General features: G+C 49.5%; 1 protein-coding gene across 1 annotated transcript; it reads left to right on the top strand.

The window, feature by feature from the left end:
- Positions 1-1,699: 1,699 nt before the first annotated feature.
- On the top strand, positions 1,700-12,825 carry TBX21 (T-box transcription factor 21). The gene is made up of 6 exons (XM_069481308.1): positions 1,700-2,190; positions 10,397-10,551; positions 10,889-11,010; positions 11,539-11,697; positions 11,845-11,906; positions 12,109-12,825. Exons 1-6 carry the CDS (start codon positions 1,700-1,702, stop codon positions 12,725-12,727), a joined length of 1,608 nt encoding a protein of 535 aa, XP_069337409.1. The 3' UTR covers positions 12,728-12,825.
- The last annotated feature ends 5,512 nt before the right edge of the window (positions 12,826-18,337 follow it).

Raw genomic sequence — 18,337 nt, 5'->3', positions numbered from 1 at the left:
GGCTAGTCCCCAGGGGAGAACTGGGGAGGGCTGGGATGGGGTGGGGGGGGAAGAGGAGAGGTTAACCTTAAACATGAAAAAAATGTTAAAGTATTTTTCAAAATACTCTTAAAAATGTAAATCTTTACCTATACATTGACATGCAAAAAGTTTCATGACACCTTGTGGAGTGAACAAAAAATACACGTTACAAAGCAGCCTGTGTGGCGTTTATATAAATTATGTGTTTGTGTAAGTGTGCAAAAGACAGAGAGATCGTGTACAAGGAGTGCTGTCTGGGAAGGTGTTCACCCAAATGTTAATTCTATTGGCTTTTGAGGGGATGGAATTTGGGGTGATATAAACAGTATTGTTTTTACTTTTCTGTGCTGCTTAAATTTCCTATATAAGAATGTTTCATCCTTATACACAGGAAAACTCCCAATGATGCTATTTTCAATGGGGGGAAAGAAGGATAGTTTTCATCATAGAAGAGTCTAACTACATTGGTTAACATAAAAGGAAAATGGAGAAAGAAAACCCTCCGTAGCCCCATCCTCGAGGCAGCCCTTCAGAGCATGTGGTGGGTTTCCTTCCTGTCAGCCGGCTCCAAATCTGTTCAAAGCAGCCTTTCCATCCAGGTATAATAATGGACTGGAAAGTGCGGTGCACTACAGCATCTCATGTAAGGCTCACGGCCCCCCTGAAAAGTAGATCTGTTTATGTCCCACAGTCTACGGAGAAGGCATGTGAGGCTGACTTTCAGGCCAGGGAAGTGGCTTGCCCAGGTCACATACCTGAGTGACAGGCAGAGCCAAGACCTGGGACCGTCGGCGCTGGCAGCTCGTTGTTACCTCCAGTGCTGGTGGCTGCCAAGCGGGTGGGGGAGCTTTTGCAGGCCTCGGCTGCTCTGATGCAAGTCCCTTTAAGGAACTGTCCCTGCTGCCCACCAGGTTCCAGGTCTGCCTCCAGTGCTGGAGGTCCAATCCGCCCCACGTGGACCTCTAGCTGGGAGAAAGATGGCAAACACTTCACGCAAAGCCACCTAGCACAGAGCCTGGGCACACAATGGGCATCCATAAAGATCTGTTGAAAGTTCATGGTCGAAGTGGCTTCTAGGGTGTGAGTGCTGCGAGAAGGCCCAGCAAGTCCCATTTCAGCCATCCGGGAAGGCTTCCCGTAGGAAACGGCTTTTGAGCTGAGCCTTCAAGGATGGGTGGAATTTCCCCGAGGGTCCAGGGCAGAGAAATGGGGCGGCGTTTCAGGTGACAGGGTTGACGTTCCCAGAAGGCAAGGTCTTTAAGCATGAACTACAGGGCGCGCGGGCGCCAGTGGGACTCTGTGGTCTCCACTGTGGGGGGCCCTCCAGTCCTGGCCAACAGCGTAGAATTTGCTTCATATTAGCCGCGAGAGGGCGGGGTGAGGCGGGGCGGGGCTGAGGTGGCGGGGTTGGGGGACACGGAGAGCTTCATAAAGCCACAGCAAAGCGCCGCGACGCTAGTGACAGCGGCCCGCTAGAGAGCGAGCCCGGGAGCTGCCGCGCACCAGTCAAACGCGGGTGCAGGAGCCAGGCGTCCTAGCCCGGGCTCCGGTGGGGTCCCTACCCCATCCTCGGGGCCCCCGCCCCCGCCCACCTCCAGCCCACGCGACCCTCTCGCCTGCCCCCGCACGGAGAGGGGCCGGTCCTCGACGGCTGCGGGAAGGTGCCAGCCCGCCCCGGATGGGCATCGTGGAGCCCAGCTGCGGAGACATGCTGACGGGCACCGAGCCGATGCCGGCGAGCGACGAGGGCCGGGCGCCTGGCGCCGACCCGCAGCACCGCTACTTCTACCCAGAGCCCGGCGCGCAGGAGGCGGCCGACCGTCGCGGGGGCGGCAGCCTGGGGGCGTCCTACGCCGGGGGGGCCCTGGTGCCCGGCCCGCCGGGCCGCTTCCTCGGAGCCTACGCTTACCCGCCCCGGCCCCAGGCGGCCGGCTTCACCGGGCCGGGCGAGCCCTTCCCGCCGCCGGCGGGCGCCGAGGGCTACCAGCCCGGGGATGGCTACGCGGCCCCGGACCCGCGCGCCGGGCTCTACCCGGGGCCGCGCGAGGACTATGCGCTGCCCGCGGGGCTGGAGGTGTCTGGAAAGCTGAGAGTCGCGCTCAACAACCACCTGTTGTGGTCCAAGTTTAATCAGCACCAGACGGAGATGATCATCACCAAGCAGGGCCGGTGAGTGAGGCGCGCGCCGACCGGCGGGAGCCTCGGTGCCCGCGCCCGGAACAAGGACTTTTCTTCTTTTTTCTGGTTAGACATTGCTAATGACTCCGCGTCCCTCACAGTTTGGGCTTGAGCTTTAGGGGGCGGTGGGGTTTCAGTGAGGACAGGGGAGCTCTGGAGGGTTGTTTGTGCCCAGGGTGTCACACCGACAGCCAGAGAACTCAAAAGGGAGGCAGATGAGTGTGGGCGCGAAGAAAAGTCTCCTTGGCTTAGGGGAAGGGCGCCTATGGCTTCCCCCAGAATTGGTGGGTGCCCCTGCCCCGCCGGCGGGGAACGTGCGTTCCGCGTCTGACGGGGCAGGACGCCTCTTAGCCCCATGTATGGGAAACTGGAGGGGAGGGCAGAGTCTTGCAGTGTGGGGGGCGAGAACCCGGCCCCTGGTCTCTGGGGCTCCCTGTGCCCCACTCCCCGCCCGTTTGCTGCTCTTGTGCTCGGGTCAGCTTTGCTGTGTGGGGGGGGTAGACTGGGATTTGGTGACATGGGGAAGCAGTCGCCAAGTTTCCTTTCCGGTCTGTCTTTGAGATCGTATGTCTGGTGTATGCATGTTGAGGAGGGTGGGGGGAGTAAGGCTTGTGGGGTGCACAGATCCCTTCCAGGCACAGATGCCCTCAGGCCTGAGCAAGTGAAGCTCACCCAGGGCTCTGAGCTGGTGGCCAGCCCAGCACTGCGCCCTTTGAGGCTGGTCCCCTGGGAACCTGCCCACACCTCTGTCCAGGTATTTGCCCGTCCAGCCAGGGGAAGTTGGGGACCGGGGCTCCATGGCTTCATGACTCAGGGTCTCCCAGTGCTTGAGCGGTAGAGTTTGGGGTTGAGGGTGCTGCTTCCGGATAGAGCCTCCTGTCTGAGGAGAGAACGAGAAACTTGAGATTTGTGTGGTATTTGTTTAGTAAGCAACACCCTGAGTAGGCCCTGCCTGTGTCTGGTGTGTGACAGTGAGCGCACACCCACTCCTCCCAGTGGGGCCTGTGTGGGCAGGGGACCGGCAAGGACCTCTGTGTGGAGGGGCTGTGTCATGGGTGGCCTGGGGATGGTGGGTCTGAGGTCAGGGAGGCGTTGAAGAGCTCATGCCAAGTGTGGGGCTTGGGGCGGAGGCAGGAGTGGCGGGGGAGGCCATGCTGGGCTCCGGGGACTGGCATTCGGTCTAGGCATTGCTGGAGCATTCTTCCCTCCAGACGATTTCTGTGGGATAGCCTAGGATTGAGGGACCTGTCCGCCAACCACAGCTGGCTTCAAGTTGCTAAGCTCTTCCTCTTTCCCTGGGATGAACCCAGGGAAGTTGGCATGTTCTTTTGTGTCTCCGCCTTCCTCTCCTAAGCCTTCTGATAGTTCCTCTCTGCTGCCCCCAATCCTAGTCCCCCTCTGGGCGTACCCAGGCACAGCCCAGGCTTCTGGACTCAGCGTGTCTGAATTGGAAGGAACCCAAAAGATCCTGTCCAATGCTCTCACCGCACAGGCAGGGAAACAGGCCCAGAGACAGCCAGAGACTCTTCTGAGGTCACACAGCACACACATTACTGGTAGAGTGGGCACCAGAGCACAGATGGTAACTGCCTGGGTTTGTTTCTCCGGCCCTGCACGTCCACCAGTAAAAACAGCCACCCACACTCTGAAGGCCCCGATGCATTCAGAGTGCTTTCACTTCCATTATTAAGCTGTGCATTAGGTAGGCCAAGCAGTCTCCCCATTTTACAGACGACGTGCGGGGATATCTAGTGGCTTGTGCTCCATCATGTGGGGCCTTCTGACCCTCCACTCAGCCTTCCCACCCTGGGGCCTGGCTGGGGTCTCCCCCCAGCCTGCTGCCAGGCCTCTGCCCCTCCAGCCTTGAGGGATGGGGTGGATGGAGCATCTGCCAGAACTTTGGGGAGTGGCCATTGCTGGGTGGGCTGCCCACCTGCCCGTAGGCTGTTTACGGAGGCACTTCGGGGTGTGATTCTCAAAGTGTGTGTCGCCGTGTGTGTTCCAGTCTCTACTCCCGGGGCCTCCTTTCCCTTCACGTTCCCGCTAAATAATTCTCACTTGACAAGTTTTGTTGTCTCCCTTTTAGATCCATACACTTACATTTTTTATTACAAAAAATCCCACTACATGTCGAAGTGGACAGAAAAATGTCCACCTTTGTATGGAGTGGAATTTGTACGCAGCGACGCCCATCGCCAGTCTACAGCTGTCAGTACGGTCCGATCTTGTTTCCTCTTTATCCGCACTCATTTCCGCCTCTCCTGCCTGAAACTACATTAATAGTGCAGTAATTAGTAAGTTCTAGACACTATTTCGCCCTTAAATATTTCTCTCTGCATTTCTAAAAATGGCTTTTAAAAAAATAGACACAATACCACTAGCAAACCTAAAAAGAAATTCCTCAATATCACCAAAGTTTCCGTGATTGTTTCATAAATGTGTGTGTTCGTGTGCGTGTCTATGTGTTTTACAATCGCCTTTTTTGATCCATCATAAGTGGCTACTTTGGGCATTTAGTGTCCCTATTGGAAGGGGGCAGTGGCTCCTCACCATTTCTTTTGATGCCCTTCGTGGATCAGGCCTCAAGAGTCCCAGGCTGGGGTGGAGGGGACAGAGGACACGCGGCTTCCAATTCAGTCCCGTGGGCCGTGAATCGCCCCTGTATCTTCTCAGCTTGGGCTCCAGTGATCTGGGAAGTCCGTGGCCATTTCCTCTCATGACAGGCTTTTGGGCTCAGAGAACAGCTTCCTTTCTCCCCTCCTGCTTTGGTGGGCTGGCCTGTCCCTCCGTGGAGTCTTGTGGCCCACAGAGGGACAGGCCAGCCCACCACCAACCACATCACCCACGGCTTTCTTTCTCTTTGAAAAATTCTTCCACGCCAGGCCCACCCACAGCCCTGCGGCCTTTCACCTTGTGCTGACTCACTGCTTCCCAGATCCTACCTTTCCCACCCACCCTAGACCCATCCCTCGGGGTGGACCGGCCACGCAGGCCCGTGCTCCCCCAGGGGTAGCAATGGGGTGGGGAGCAGGGCAGTGATTCTTGGGTCCAGCGACTGATCAAGGCCGATCACATGGGGCTGGGAGAGGGGTATTGAGAACATAAAGCCGGATTGGCCCCGTAGGAGACTTTGGTGTCTATGATCATGTGTCTGTGGAGTTTTGGGGCAGCCCGATGGTGCCCCACACAGACGTGTGCTAGGCTTTCTGCGTGGCCTGTATGTGTGCTGCGAGTATGTAACAGTCAATGGTAGACTTTCCCAGTGGAGGAAAAGAGAGGCCCTTGTCTCTGTGGGCGGGTGGGTGTGTATTAATTGCTGGCAATCCCCACTTTTCTGGGTGTGATTGGTTGATTATTATAATTAAGATAACTTTGGGTAGCTGTGTTGTTCAGTAGCTCAATTTGCGTTTGGATCTGTGTGCGTGAAGTTAGGGGTTGGTAAAACAACAATTTCAGTCCCACACAGTCCTCGATACCCTTGTAGCCATTATGATTTTCCCTTATCCACATTCCCAACTCTGAGAACTTTTTAGATCTTTAAAAAAAATTTGGGGGGGCTTAAGCCTGCTTTCTGTTAGGGCTGACTGGCTCCATTTCTCTTGGGGCAGGTGAAAACAGCTTTGCTTTTTGTGTGCTGTTCGCCAGTGGCCACCTGACTCTATTAAGGGGATCTGAGGTTGGTAGGAGGGGTAGGAGGGGGACATCCCGTGATGTCCGAGCACATTTTGCATTTTTGTGGGTACGATGCCAGAATACCCTCCTAAACGGTGGTACCAGTTTTCATTCCCACCAGTAATCTACAAGGGGAGAGGATCCGTTTTCCCACAGCCTCATCAGCACTAAATATGAATTTTTCCTTTTTTTTTTTTTTTTTTTTAAGAGATAGGCTCTCACTATGTTGCCAGGCTGGTCTCACACTCCTGGCCTTAAGCGACCCTCTCACCTCGGCCTCCCAAGTAGCTGGGACTATAGGCTTGAGCCACTGCACCCGGCTTGTTATTATCAATTTTTAAACATTTTTGCCAACATGACTAACAAAAGCTATCTATCTCCCTGTTTTTTTTTTTTTTTGAGACGGAGTCTCGCTCTGTCACCTGGGCTAGGGTGCCGTGGTGTCAGCCTAGCTCACTCCTGAGCTCAAGCGATTCTCCTGACTCAGCCTCCTGAGTAGCTGGGATTACAAGCGCACACCACCACACCTGGCTAATTTTTCCATTTTTGCATTCTGGAACTGGGGGAAAAAAATAATACTTTTTCTATTGTTAGTAGAGAAGGGGATCTCACTTTTGCTCAGGCTGGTCTCAAACTCCTGAGCTCAAGAGATCCTCCCACCTTGGCCTCCCAGAGTGCTAGGATTACAGGCATGAGCCACCGCCCAGCCTCTCCTTGTTATTTTAATTTGTACTTCTTTTTGGTGAAGTGGGGCAAGTGCCAGGTGCTCAGGATCTGGGTGGGGTACGATGACCCTGCAAATCATCTCAACGCTGGTCTGGTCAGTCCTCAGGGGCAGCAGAAGAATTTGGGGTCTTGGACTCTTTCCTCTGAGGGTGGGACAGTAAGCAGTTTTTTGGGGGGCCTCAGTTTGGCACCAGACCCATCTGCACTCCTGGTTCCTTCTCAGAAAAGTGTCATGTAAATCAGGGGCTATTTTGGGATTTCAGCTGGTGGTGATTCCAGACTTTTAGGGAGAAACGGAGACCTCCTTTTCCCCATCCTTTTGCTGTGTCTTCTCCATTTCCCTCTGCTAGTGACAAAAGCAGGAGAGAGAGATGGAGACCACAGCATGTGCACTGCAGTCAGAAGACCCTGCCTCTGCTCTGCCACCAAGGGGCCGTCACGTAACCTTTCTGAGCCTCCGTTTCTTCTTCTTCTTCTTCTTTTTTAAGAGACAGGGTCTCGCTCTGTCACCCAGCCTGGAGTGCAGTGGCACTATCATGGCTCACTATAATCTCAAACTCTTGAGCTCAAGCAATCCTCCTGCCTCAGCCTCTGAGTAGCTGGGACTACAGGTACATACCACCATGCCTGGCTAATATTTTTATTTATTTTTAAAATTTATTTTCTTTCCTTTTTCTTCTTATAATTTTTAAAATTTTTTATTTATATTTTTAAGGGGTGGGAGGTTCTGAGGAAGGGTGTTCAGTTGCCTTGTTTGTTTTTGTTGTGACACAGTCTCATTCTGTCGCCCTGGGTAGAGTGCAGTGGTGTCATCCTAGCTCACTGCAACCTCCAGCTCCTGGGCTCAAAAAATCCTTCTGCTCAGCCTCCTGGGTAACTGGGACTACAGTTGCACAATGCAACGCCCGGCTGGGTTTTTTTTTTTTTCCCCCTTTCTTTTTGTTAGAGATGGGGTCTCACTCTTGCTCAGGCTGGTCTTGAACTCCTGAGCTCAAGAGATCCTCCCACCTCAGCCTCCCAGAGTGTTAGGATTGTGGGCGTGAACCACCGCACCCAGCCTTGCCTAGCTAATATTTTAAAAATTTTTTGTAAAAAAAAAAAGTTATATTTATAGCTGGGTGAGCTGGCTCACACCTGTAATTCTAGCACTCTGGAAGACCAAGGCAGGAGGATCGCTTGAGCTCAGGAGTTCGAGACCAGCCTAAGCAAGAGGGAGACCCCACCTCTACTAAAAATAGAAAAATTAGCTTGCCATCATGGTGCACCCTGTAGTCCCAGCTACTCAGGAGGCTGAGGCAGAAGGATTCCTTGAGCCCAGGAGTTTGAGGTTGCTGTGAGCTATGATGACACCACTGTGCTTTATGCAGGGCGACGGAGTGAGACTCTGTCTTAAAAAAAAAGTGTCAAAAATTTTCTCCCAGGCCAAGCGTGGTGGCTCATGTCTGTAATCCTAGCACTCTGGGAGGCCGAGGTGGGAGGATTGCTCGAGGTCAGGAGTTCGAGACCACCCTGAGCAAAACCGAGACCCCGTCTCTACTAAAATTGAAAGAAATGATCTGGACAGCTAAAAATATACGGAAAATATTAGCCAAGTATGTTGGCGCATGCCTGTAGTCCCAGCTACTCGGGAGGCTGACGCAGGACGATCGTTTGAGCCCAGGAGTTTGAGATTGCTGTGAGCTAGGCTGACACCACGGCATGCTAGCCTGGGCAACAGAGCAAGACTCTGTCTCAAAAAAAATAAAAATAAATAAAAAAAATTTTTTTTTCTCCCAGCCTCAGTTGTTCTAGGCCTAATCCCTAACCTTTAGTTTCTCAAGTCAACTGGTGTGCTGAGCTCCCAGGACCCAAGGCCTAGAACCAGATCTCTGGTTTTTGCTCAGGGTCCTCCAGCCGGGCCAGAGGGCTGTATGGTTCTGGCCCTGGGAAAGGGTGGGACGGAGGTGGAACAGGGGGAAGAGGAGCTGAGCTTCACATCTTTCGAACTTTTTTTTCCCCTCAAAAAAAGAGTGCTGTGATATCAGCCTAGCTCACAACAACCTCAAACTCCTGAGCTCAAGGAATCCTCCTGCCTCAGCCTCCCGAGTAGCTGGGGCTACAGGCATGCACCACCACGCCTGGCTAATGTTTTCTATTTTTGGTAGAGACGGGGTCTCACTCTTGCTCAGGCTGGTTTTGAACTCCTGACCTCAAGCAATCCTCCTACCTCAACCTCTCAGAGTGCTAGGATTACAGGTGTGAACCACCACGCTTGGCCTTGTCTTTCGAACTTCTTAACAGCTTTCAGAGAAAAGATGGCCGGGAGTTATACTTTCCATTTAGAGAAATGGAAAGTACAGATGAGGAAACCAACGTTTAGTTTGAGAATTAACTTTTCCAAGGTCATAGGGTATTAAGTCTCTTTTTCTCAGCCCAGATAGTCTGGGAAGACAGGAATGTGACAGACCTTCCTAGGAGGTCTTCCGAAGGTTGCTAGGGATGTTGTTCTGGAAAAATCTGGGGACTAGAACCCACTGCAGAGTGTTCCTAGGACCCTGGAACTCTCCCTCCCCCAGGGTTCCTGACTCGTGGACCAGAGCCTTTCTTTCCACCAGCTCCTCATGGGAGTAGGGGGGAGTGTGTGGGAATGAAAGGTAATTCTGATAAGGGTTTGATCCTGCCATCCTGAAAACTCCGCTCTTGCTGCTTGGGTTAGAAGAGGAAGGCCAAGCCACTGGAGCCGGTGCTGGCACCGATGCGGGTGGAGGGGCGGCGGTAGTGATGGTGCGGCCGGTGGTGGTTGTGATGGTGAGGGGAGGGTGGTGGTTGTAGTGATGCTGACGCTGATGGAGCTAGTGGTTATAGTGATGGTGGTTGTGATAGTGGAAGGGGTGATTGTAGTGACGGCGGTGATGGTGGAGGGGTGGAGGAGGTGACAGCACAAGAATGCTTCTTTTTCTGAATATTACTCTGGTGCAGTGGCGACGCGTCCTACCCCCAACTTCCTCCATTATTCCTGGAAACCAGGACTTTGAGCATGAGGATGGTGTTCGATAGAGCCTTCTTGCGGGCACATGGGAAGCTCCCTGTCTAACCTGGATGTTAGCAACTTCTCTGAAGGTGGGGGCTGGCCATACTATAGACGTCCAGCCCAGCAGGATGGGTAGGGAGGGCCTGTGGGCAGGTGCCCTGGGGCTAGGAGTGTGTTAGCCCTGGGAGAGCCGCGGTGGAGGGGATGGCTGGGGCACTGGGGCTGGAGGACCTCCGGAGGGCCGGCTTGTCCTTTTGCTGCCTCTTAGGAAGCAAACTCAGGTCAGAGATAATGGTGCGGGCGTATATCTAGCAAGCAACCCTCTGAATGGGGTCATTTAAAAAGCCCCGATTTGCAGTGTTTGCTGATCGCCGTGGTGTAACTGCTCCTACTATGGCTGATTTCAGGCTACCAACGTGATGTCATTGAACGTGGGGTTGGGAAGAGATGCTCAGAGCACCGTTGTCTGGTACTTCCACGGTACACGTGCAATAGACACAACACAGATAACCTCAAGAGCACGGACCATAGTAAAACGTAGTAAAATGATTGGGCAGTGATGATTTTTGAGTTTTTATTATCTTATTTTTTAATAAGATGTTGGATTGTAAGTTTATACAATTTAATTTTTAATTATGGCTGTGTTTAATAACTGGCTGGCAAACTCCCTGAACGTTTTCCAGTTGGTTCCCGGGAGTGGGTGGGGGCCGGCTCCAGCACACCACTGACGCCTGTGCACGGGGCGATTGGCCACGTGACGGCTACTAGAGGTCTCTCTGTTCTCCCCAGGCGGATGTTCCCCTTCCTGTCATTTACGGTGGCCGGGCTGGAGCCCACCAGCCACTACAGGATGTTTGTGGACGTGGTCTTGGTGGACCAGCACCACTGGCGGTACCAGAGCGGCAAGTGGGTGCAGTGTGGAAAGGCCGAGGGCAGCATGCCAGGTGCGTGTGCCCTCGGGTGCGGTGGCCACTCGGTTTCTCCGAGACTGGGCGCCCCCTGGTGGGCCCCCAAGCCCCTGCCCCCAACGCTGAGGATTTAATTCCCCCTCCCACCCCTTCCCACCCCATCCCATCCCTCCTCTGGCTTCTGTTTTGTTTGTTGTCTCTCTTCTACTGTAGCCCGTTCTCTGCTTGGACCTGTGCCCATGCAACCTCCTGCCCCCCCCATCTGGTCCTCCCCCTGCATCCTTCTCCCCTTCCCCTCTCAGAATAGGCAAAGCCCCACCTCACCAGGGGTCTGTCCTGGGGGCTGCATGCCAAAGCGCTTCACTGTCCGCAGGAAACCGCCTGTACGTCCACCCAGATTCCCCCAACACCGGAGCCCACTGGATGCGGCAGGAAGTTTCATTTGGGAAGCTAAAGCTCACGAACAACAAGGGGGCCTCCAATAACGCGTCCCAGGTAGGACCTGCGCCTCCAAGGTGGCCTCATCCCCTGCGTCTGAGACTCCCCGAAGTCCACAGGGGGTCCTGCAGGGCCTATTCTGTTCTGTAAGGGTCATTTTTTACCCCTTAAGATCGCTGGTTCTTTCCCACCCCGCTTGGGAGGAAGATGAGATGGAAGGAAGCGGAATCTGAGATGTGGATTCGGGGGTCACATTCAGGCCAAGCCAGCCTGGCGGTTTCTCACCAAATCCCAGGTTGCTGTTGCTCGTGCACCCCGGTGGGCACAGAGTTGGGCCCAGCGGTCCCAGGAAATGGATGCAGAGTTTCTCTAGATCGACTGCCCTTGCCCTAAAAAGCCTGTGTGCGTGCAGGTTACTGTGGACATCTGGGGACAGGAAAGGGGCCAAGAGGCTACGTGGGGGCAGGGCAGGAGAATGGACAAGATGACCTCAGGGTCCTTTCTAGGCTCACGTGGGGCCAGCTGTGGGTGGGGGTGGGGACTCCCTCCTCTCTGCCCCCTGCGACCATCCCGCTCTGTCCTCAGATGATCGTGCTGCAGTCCCTCCATAAGTACCAGCCCCGGCTGCACATCGTGGAGGTGAACGACGGAGAGCCCGAGGCGGCCTGCAACGCCTCCAACACGCATATCTTTACTTTCCAAGAAACCCAGTTCATTGCGGTGACCGCCTACCAGAATGCTGAGGTGAGGGCTGCCCGGCCAGGGTGCAGGGCCACCTGAGCCTGGGACCAGGCGGGGACAGGGCGGGGCCGCAGTCTTCCTCTGGAGGGATTTTAGAAGTTCCTGAGCCCTGGACTTGGACTCAGAGGGCTCTGTTTCCCCTCTCTCTAGATTACTCAGCTGAAAATTGATAACAACCCCTTTGCCAAAGGATTTCGGGAGAACTTTGAGTCGTAAGTGCCCCTGGGTTCAACTCGCCTTTGGTCCCTCCTGAGATGGGACTCCAGATCACGTCCTCTGCCTGCCCCTGGGGGGAGGGTGCTGGAGGGTGGGCTGGGCAGGGAAGGAGGGTCAGGGAAGGGACGAGCAACAGGTGGGCTCACAGGGGACCATTTCTGCCGGTGACCCCCGCTTTCTTGCCTCCTGTTTTTTTAGCATGTATGCATCTGTTGACACCAGCGTCCCTTCCCCGCCTGGACCCAACTGTCAATTCCTTGGGGGAGACCACTACTCTTCTCTCCTACCCAACCAGTATCCTGTTCCCAGCCGTTTCTACCCTGACCTCCCAGGCCAGGCCAAGGATGTGGTTCCCCAGCCCTACTGGCTGGGGGCCTCCCGGGACCACAGCTATGAGGCCGAGTTCCGGGCAGTCAGCATGAAGCCTGCATTCCTGCCCTCTGCCCCTGGGCCCACCATGTCCTACTACCGAGGCCAGGAGGTCCTGGCACCTGGAGCTGGCTGGCCTGTGGCCCCCCAGTACCCTCCCAAGATGGGCCCAACCAGCTGGTTCCGCCCCATGCGGACTCTGCCCATGGAACCTGGCCCTGGAGCCTCAGAGGGGCGGGGGCTGGAGGACCAGGGCTCCCCCTCGGTGTGGACTGAGATCACCCCCATCCGGCCGGAGTCCAGCGACTCAGGACTGGGCGAAGGAGACTCTAAGAGGAGGCGCGTGTCCCCCTATCCCTCCAGTGGCGACAGCTCCTCTCCTGCTGGGGCCCCTTCTCCTTTTGACAAGGAAGCTGAAGGCCAGTTTTATAACTATTTTCCCAATTGAAACTGAGCAGATGAGGTGGTGAAAGGAGCAGAAACAGTGTTATTAGCTTGGAGGCCACTGCTATCTTAGGAAACAGAGTCAGGACTGCGACGCCCCCGGCTCCCTCTGTCCCTTCTCCGTACAGTAGCTGGTTGGGGAAGAGGGGAGCCAAGAAGGATTCTGGGGTTCACTTGCTGCTTCCTGGCCCACAGTGAAATGTGACAGGTGTGTCCCCTGCCCCTTCCTCTGCCCTAACTACAGTCATTTACCTGGTGCTGCTTCTGGCTATTGGAGTCAGGTGGGGAAGATGGGGACAGGAGACTCAGCCCTCTTCCTTTGTAAAGTAACTTTCGACGTTTTTGTTTGCCTGTGTGTTAATCCCTGATCTGACAAGAAATAATACACGGATTTTATAACCATCAGCCAGCCGGGGTCTGGGAGAGGACTCAGGTGACTTTGGGCAGCTGGCCTGGCCTCCACCTGCTCAGACAGTGGGGTTCAGAGGAAGGGGCTGGAACGGGGGGAATGGTGCACATCTCAAGAAGCAAGAGCTTGTTCGTGGTGGTTGTGGGTGTGTGTGTTCACTCGTGCACACTTTTTTCTTTTCTTTTTCTTTTTTATTATTTTTTGAATGGGGGAGGCTATTTATTGTATAGAGAGTGGTGTCTGGATGTATTTCTTTTGTCTTCATCACTTTCTGAAAATAAACATGAAACTGTTGAGTGTGTTCTGCCTCAGTGCCAGCATGGGGGGGCATGGGGGGCACTCAACTGGGGGTTGCTGGGGTACCGAAGCTGTTCTGTTGGCTCTCATTTCTGGGGTACCTGCTGGAAACCTGAAGTGTCTTCACGCAGGGGATAAACTTAGAGCAAGGCCACATGTCCTATCTCAGCACTCAGGTTGGTGGTGGATGCCACCTCTTAAGGCATCTTGGGACAGAGAAGTGTCCCGTGGCCTTTGTGTGCACCCTGAGCTGGGGAGGAGAGGCCTGAGGGTCGGGCTGGGGTGGGGTGGGGGCTCTCCGGTGGGGGGGGGGACTTGATTTCCTTGTCCATTTCTGGCAGCCCTCCCTCTTCGTCTCTAGGGCTGTTCAAGGGTTAAAAAAGTAAATACAAATTGAACCATGTGAAATTGCCATTTTTGTAGGTCAAATTTATATGATTTATAAATATTGGCAAATTTATATGATTCAACCTAATACATGCACAGGGTTTAAGCACAGTGCATGGCAAACAATAAGCACTCACTGTGCTTTTCTTACTGTCATTTTCTTACTGTTTCTATTATATCTCTGTCTGTTCATACACACATGCATCGTGTTTATAAAACGACACATGCTTCTTTTAAAGAATTCAAGTAATGGAGAAAAGACGGCAATAAATTATCCCAAATCTCACCACTCATCAAGAATTATCATGGCCAGGTGTGTGGTGGCTCACACCTGTAATCCCAGCTACTTGGGAGGCTGAGGTGGGAGGATCATTTGAGCCTGCTATACTCTAGCCTGGGTGACAGAACGAGACTCTGTCTCTTAAAAAAATTATTAACATTAGATGGGTTAGATAGATAAACAGAAATACTTTTTTTTAACAGATGGGGTCTTGCTATGTTGTCCAGTCTGGTCTTGAACTCCTGGCCCAGGGTGCTGGGATTACAGGTGTGAGCCACTGCCTCTGGCCTAGAAATACTTTTATAAAATTGGAATCATACTAAAAATGCTTTTTCTTAATGAAAACTATTTAATTTTCAATTTATAGAATTTAATAATACAAAAAAAAAATCAAACACACACAAGGAAAACCCCCAAGACTCTCAGGTGAAGTGAAGGGGCTCGCTGACCTTGAGATAAAATTTTTCTTCATTATAAGGAGTATTTCCTGCAAGAACACTTGTAAGTTATGAAAGGAGTTTATGGGAAACATTAAGAGGTTGGAGTTTGCCTCACTCCAGTTCAGGGTGTGCTCCATTCTAATGGGGGAACATCGTCGCAGGCTGTGGAGCCTAGAAAAACTTTTTTCAAAATCACAGTTCACATCTTCTCCTTTACTGGTCTCTACTCAGAGGCCATTTCATCATCTTATAGTCAGAAGAAGAAAAAAATGGGACATACTTGGCTCCATCCTCTTTGAATTTGGAAGCTCATAATTTTCTAAATGACATTAGGTGTTCCGCCATATTGCTCTCTGTGAGTTCAGATTATTTCTCCCATCATCCCTACCCCTTGGCTGTCACTTCCTAACGTTAATGGTATTGTTAGGTCTATTTCTTTTCTTGGGGAACTATTAATGGTAATTTTAATACATCTCCCCCATCATTTAAAAATTATTTTTGTTCCCTTCTTTAGATATGAAGTGAAGGGACTTGTACTGGAGCTTGACTCTGCCATCTTTTTCCAGAAGTCTGGCTGCATATATTTTGATGCTGTGTTATTTGGCTCATAAAGGTTCATTACTATTATCTCTTCACTATTAAATGTGCCTTTTACTGTATGCACTGTGTGTATATGTGTATGCTCTATATATCTATAATGTATGCATAAACTAAATACCACACAACTCAACAGCTAAAGCACTAATCATATCATAACTACCCACATTTCCCCATCCCATGTCTTGCCTTTCCCTCATAGGTAACCACTATTCTGAATTTTGTGTTTATCCTTTTCTTGCTTTTTAAAATTAAGTGTTAACACTTTATATAAGTCTAACTACTGTGTTATATAGTTTTATTTGTTTTGAACTTTACAAAAGAGTATATATATAGTCTTGATTTTTAACTTAACACTATTTTTAAATTTCATCCATTTGTGGCAGGTAGCTATGTAGTTCATACATTTTCACTATTTTGTGATATTCCATTATGGGTATGTGTTTTCTATAATTTACTTTTCTATTTTCCTACTGACAGTTTCCAAATTTTTGTTATTATGAACAGTTTTGTTATAAATATTTTTGTACATGACTCCAGGTACACAAGTGCTTAAGTTTCTCAAGTGTATATATCTAGAAGTGGTTAGGGTCTGTGAGTGTTCAATTTAACGAGAGAATGCCAGGTTGCTTTACCAATTTACACTTCCACCAATAATGTATAAGAGAACATGTTGAGTTCCTTTCTAACTTTCTTTCATCAGGAGTAAGGTTGAGCCTCTTCATATGTTTACTAGCCATATGTCTGTGAAATGATCGTTCATATCTTTTGCCCATATTTCTGTTAGTCTATTTGTCTTTTTCTCATTGATTCTGATTCTTTATATATTCTCAATACCAATCATTATTTGGTTATCTATATTGTAATTGTCTTCCTCCAAATTATTGCTCATTTTTCATTTTCTTTAAGGTGGTTTTCTTACTACCAAACAGAAATTGGTAGTTTTAAGGTAGTTAAATTTAACAGTTTTAAATTTTGTGGTTAGTACTTTTCTTTGTCTTATTTAAGAAACCCTTTCCTGCTTGAAGGTCAGAAAGATATTCATCTGTGTTTTTTCCCCTATAGGATTTGAAGGGTTTTTTGCATTTGACATTTAATTCTTTTTTGTGTATGATGTGAGGTAAGGATCCATGTTTGTTTGATCTTTTCCTCAGCATGGATAACCAATTTTTCCTGTTTGTTTTTGTTGAATTGTCTTTCCTTTGTCATGGTAGTAGTCTGCCATACTACTTCTGGTAGAGCAAGTCTTTTTTAAATTTCTTCTTCTGAAGTGTCTTGACTATGCCAGTTTTTTGCTCTTCTATATGCAATACATAATAACTTGGGAGTTTTAGTGAAAACTTGATTGAGATTTTGACTGGAGTTGGGCTAAACCTATAGATCAATTTGGAGGGGGAAGAGATAACTTTATAATATTTGTCTTTTAATGCATGAACATGGGATATTTCTTTATTTATTTAGGTCATCCTTAAGGTCCTTCAGTAAAGTTTTGCAATTTACAGGTGTAGGTCTTGTACTTCTTTTGTTAGATTTATTCTTAGATATTTCTGTTTTTCTGTATAAAAGATATCTTTTTAAAATATATGTTTCCTGTTTGTTACTAGTATATAGAATTACAATTGATTTTTGTATATTGATCATGAGATCCAGTCACCCTGCTAAACTCTATTATTATTTTTTAGTGGTTTCCTATAAATCCTTTAGAGTTTTCTCTGCAACCAATCATACTATTTCAAATAATGATATTTTATTTCCTTCATTCTAATTATTATGCTTCTGATTTCTTTTTCTTATCTTATTGCACTTCAAATGCTGGTTTCTTGTCTTTTTAGGGATGATTTCTCCTATTAATTCTACTTTTTCTTACATTTATTTGACATCTTTGTAATTTATTTCTTTTAATGGTCTCCATACATTATAATATGTATGTTTAATGATGAATGATATTTTTCCCTCCCTTCTGGTCAATAGAACAATTTTAGATCACTTTAAGTTCTTATCTTTCCTTTTCTGATTTATTGTTGTTTTCCCTCCCAACTTACTCATTTCAGTTTTTTCTTTTATTAACTGCCATAAATTGAACTCCTTTTTTATTTTATTGAGACAATGCTTGTTTGGACTTACTTTTATGTTACCATTCTTTTTGTTCACGTTTCCTTTTTTGTATATATATTTTTTTATTTCAGCATATTACTGGGATACAAATGTTTAGATTACATATATTGCCTTTGCCCCACCTGAATCAGAGCTTCAAGTATGTCCATCCCCCAGACGGTGTGCACAGCACCCAACACTTTTCCTTTTTTGTATTTCTGACTCTTTTTCTGGGATCATTTTCCATCTTATTTAAGTAAATCATTTATAAGTTCTTTCAGAGGAGTTCTCTTTCTAAACTCCTCCCTATGCTTTTTTATTATGAATATTATTATTCCCCTTAATATTGGGTGACAGTTTTGCTGAATATGCAATTTTCCATGGACAGTATGTTTTCTTATTATTTTATGTAAGTGATTCCACTGTCTTTGGGCTCCATTTTGTTGTGAGATCTCCTGCTACTTTGATTATTATTCCTTTGTATGTCATCTGTCTTTTCTCTCTGCTTTGCAGACCTTCTGTTTATATTTGATGTCCTACAGATTCACTATGATGTGACAAAGCATGAATTTATTTTTCTTTATCATATTTGGGATATGTTGTGCTTCGTGGGTCTTTGCATTCATGGTTTTCATCAGTTCTGAAAATTCTCAGTTGTTTTCTCTTTAAACATTGCTTCTTTCCATTCTCTTCAATTTTATGTTTTGGGACTCCAATCAAATGGATGTCATTCTCATTTTGTGTCTCACAAGTATTGTTTGGTTTTTGTTGTTGTTTTGAGACAGAGTCTCACTCTGTCACCCAGGCTAGAGTGCAGTGGTGTCATCATAGCTCACTGCAACCTCAGACTCCTGAACTCAAGCGATCCTCCTGCTTCAGCTTCCTGAGTAGCTGTGATTACAGGTACTTGCCACCATGCTTGGTTAATTTTTCTGTTTTTTGCAGAGGTGGGATTTTGCTTTTGCTCTGTCTGGTCTCAAACTCCTGAGCTCTGTGTTGACTAACCATGGACTCCCCCACCTACTTTCTAGCTTCCAAAAATTTGTTGAGATTTATTGTCTGCTTCCTTCCCCTCTGCTGTTCTCTTTGCTCCTGTGGCTCCATACACTT

This window comes from Eulemur rufifrons, chromosome 9 (genome assembly GCF_041146395.1).
Source record: "Eulemur rufifrons isolate Redbay chromosome 9, OSU_ERuf_1, whole genome shotgun sequence".
In the NCBI taxonomy this organism is placed as follows: domain Eukaryota; kingdom Metazoa; phylum Chordata; class Mammalia; order Primates; family Lemuridae; genus Eulemur; species Eulemur rufifrons.
Note: the sequence above shows the minus strand (reverse complement) of the source record. Positions and strands in the feature narration are given on the sequence as shown.

Excerpts from the sequence above, each read along its gene's own strand:
- TBX21 (XM_069481308.1), top strand. The coding sequence starts at position 1,700 with ATGGGCATCGTGGAGCCCAGCTGCGGAGACATGCTGACGGGCACCGAG. Across the intron at positions 11,698-11,844 it reads CCGCCTACCAGAATGCTGAG|ATTACTCAGCTGAAAATTGA; the intron begins GTGAGGGCTGCC and ends CCCTCTCTCTAG. Across the intron at positions 11,907-12,108 it reads TTTCGGGAGAACTTTGAGTC|CATGTATGCATCTGTTGACA; the intron begins GTAAGTGCCCCT and ends CTGTTTTTTTAG.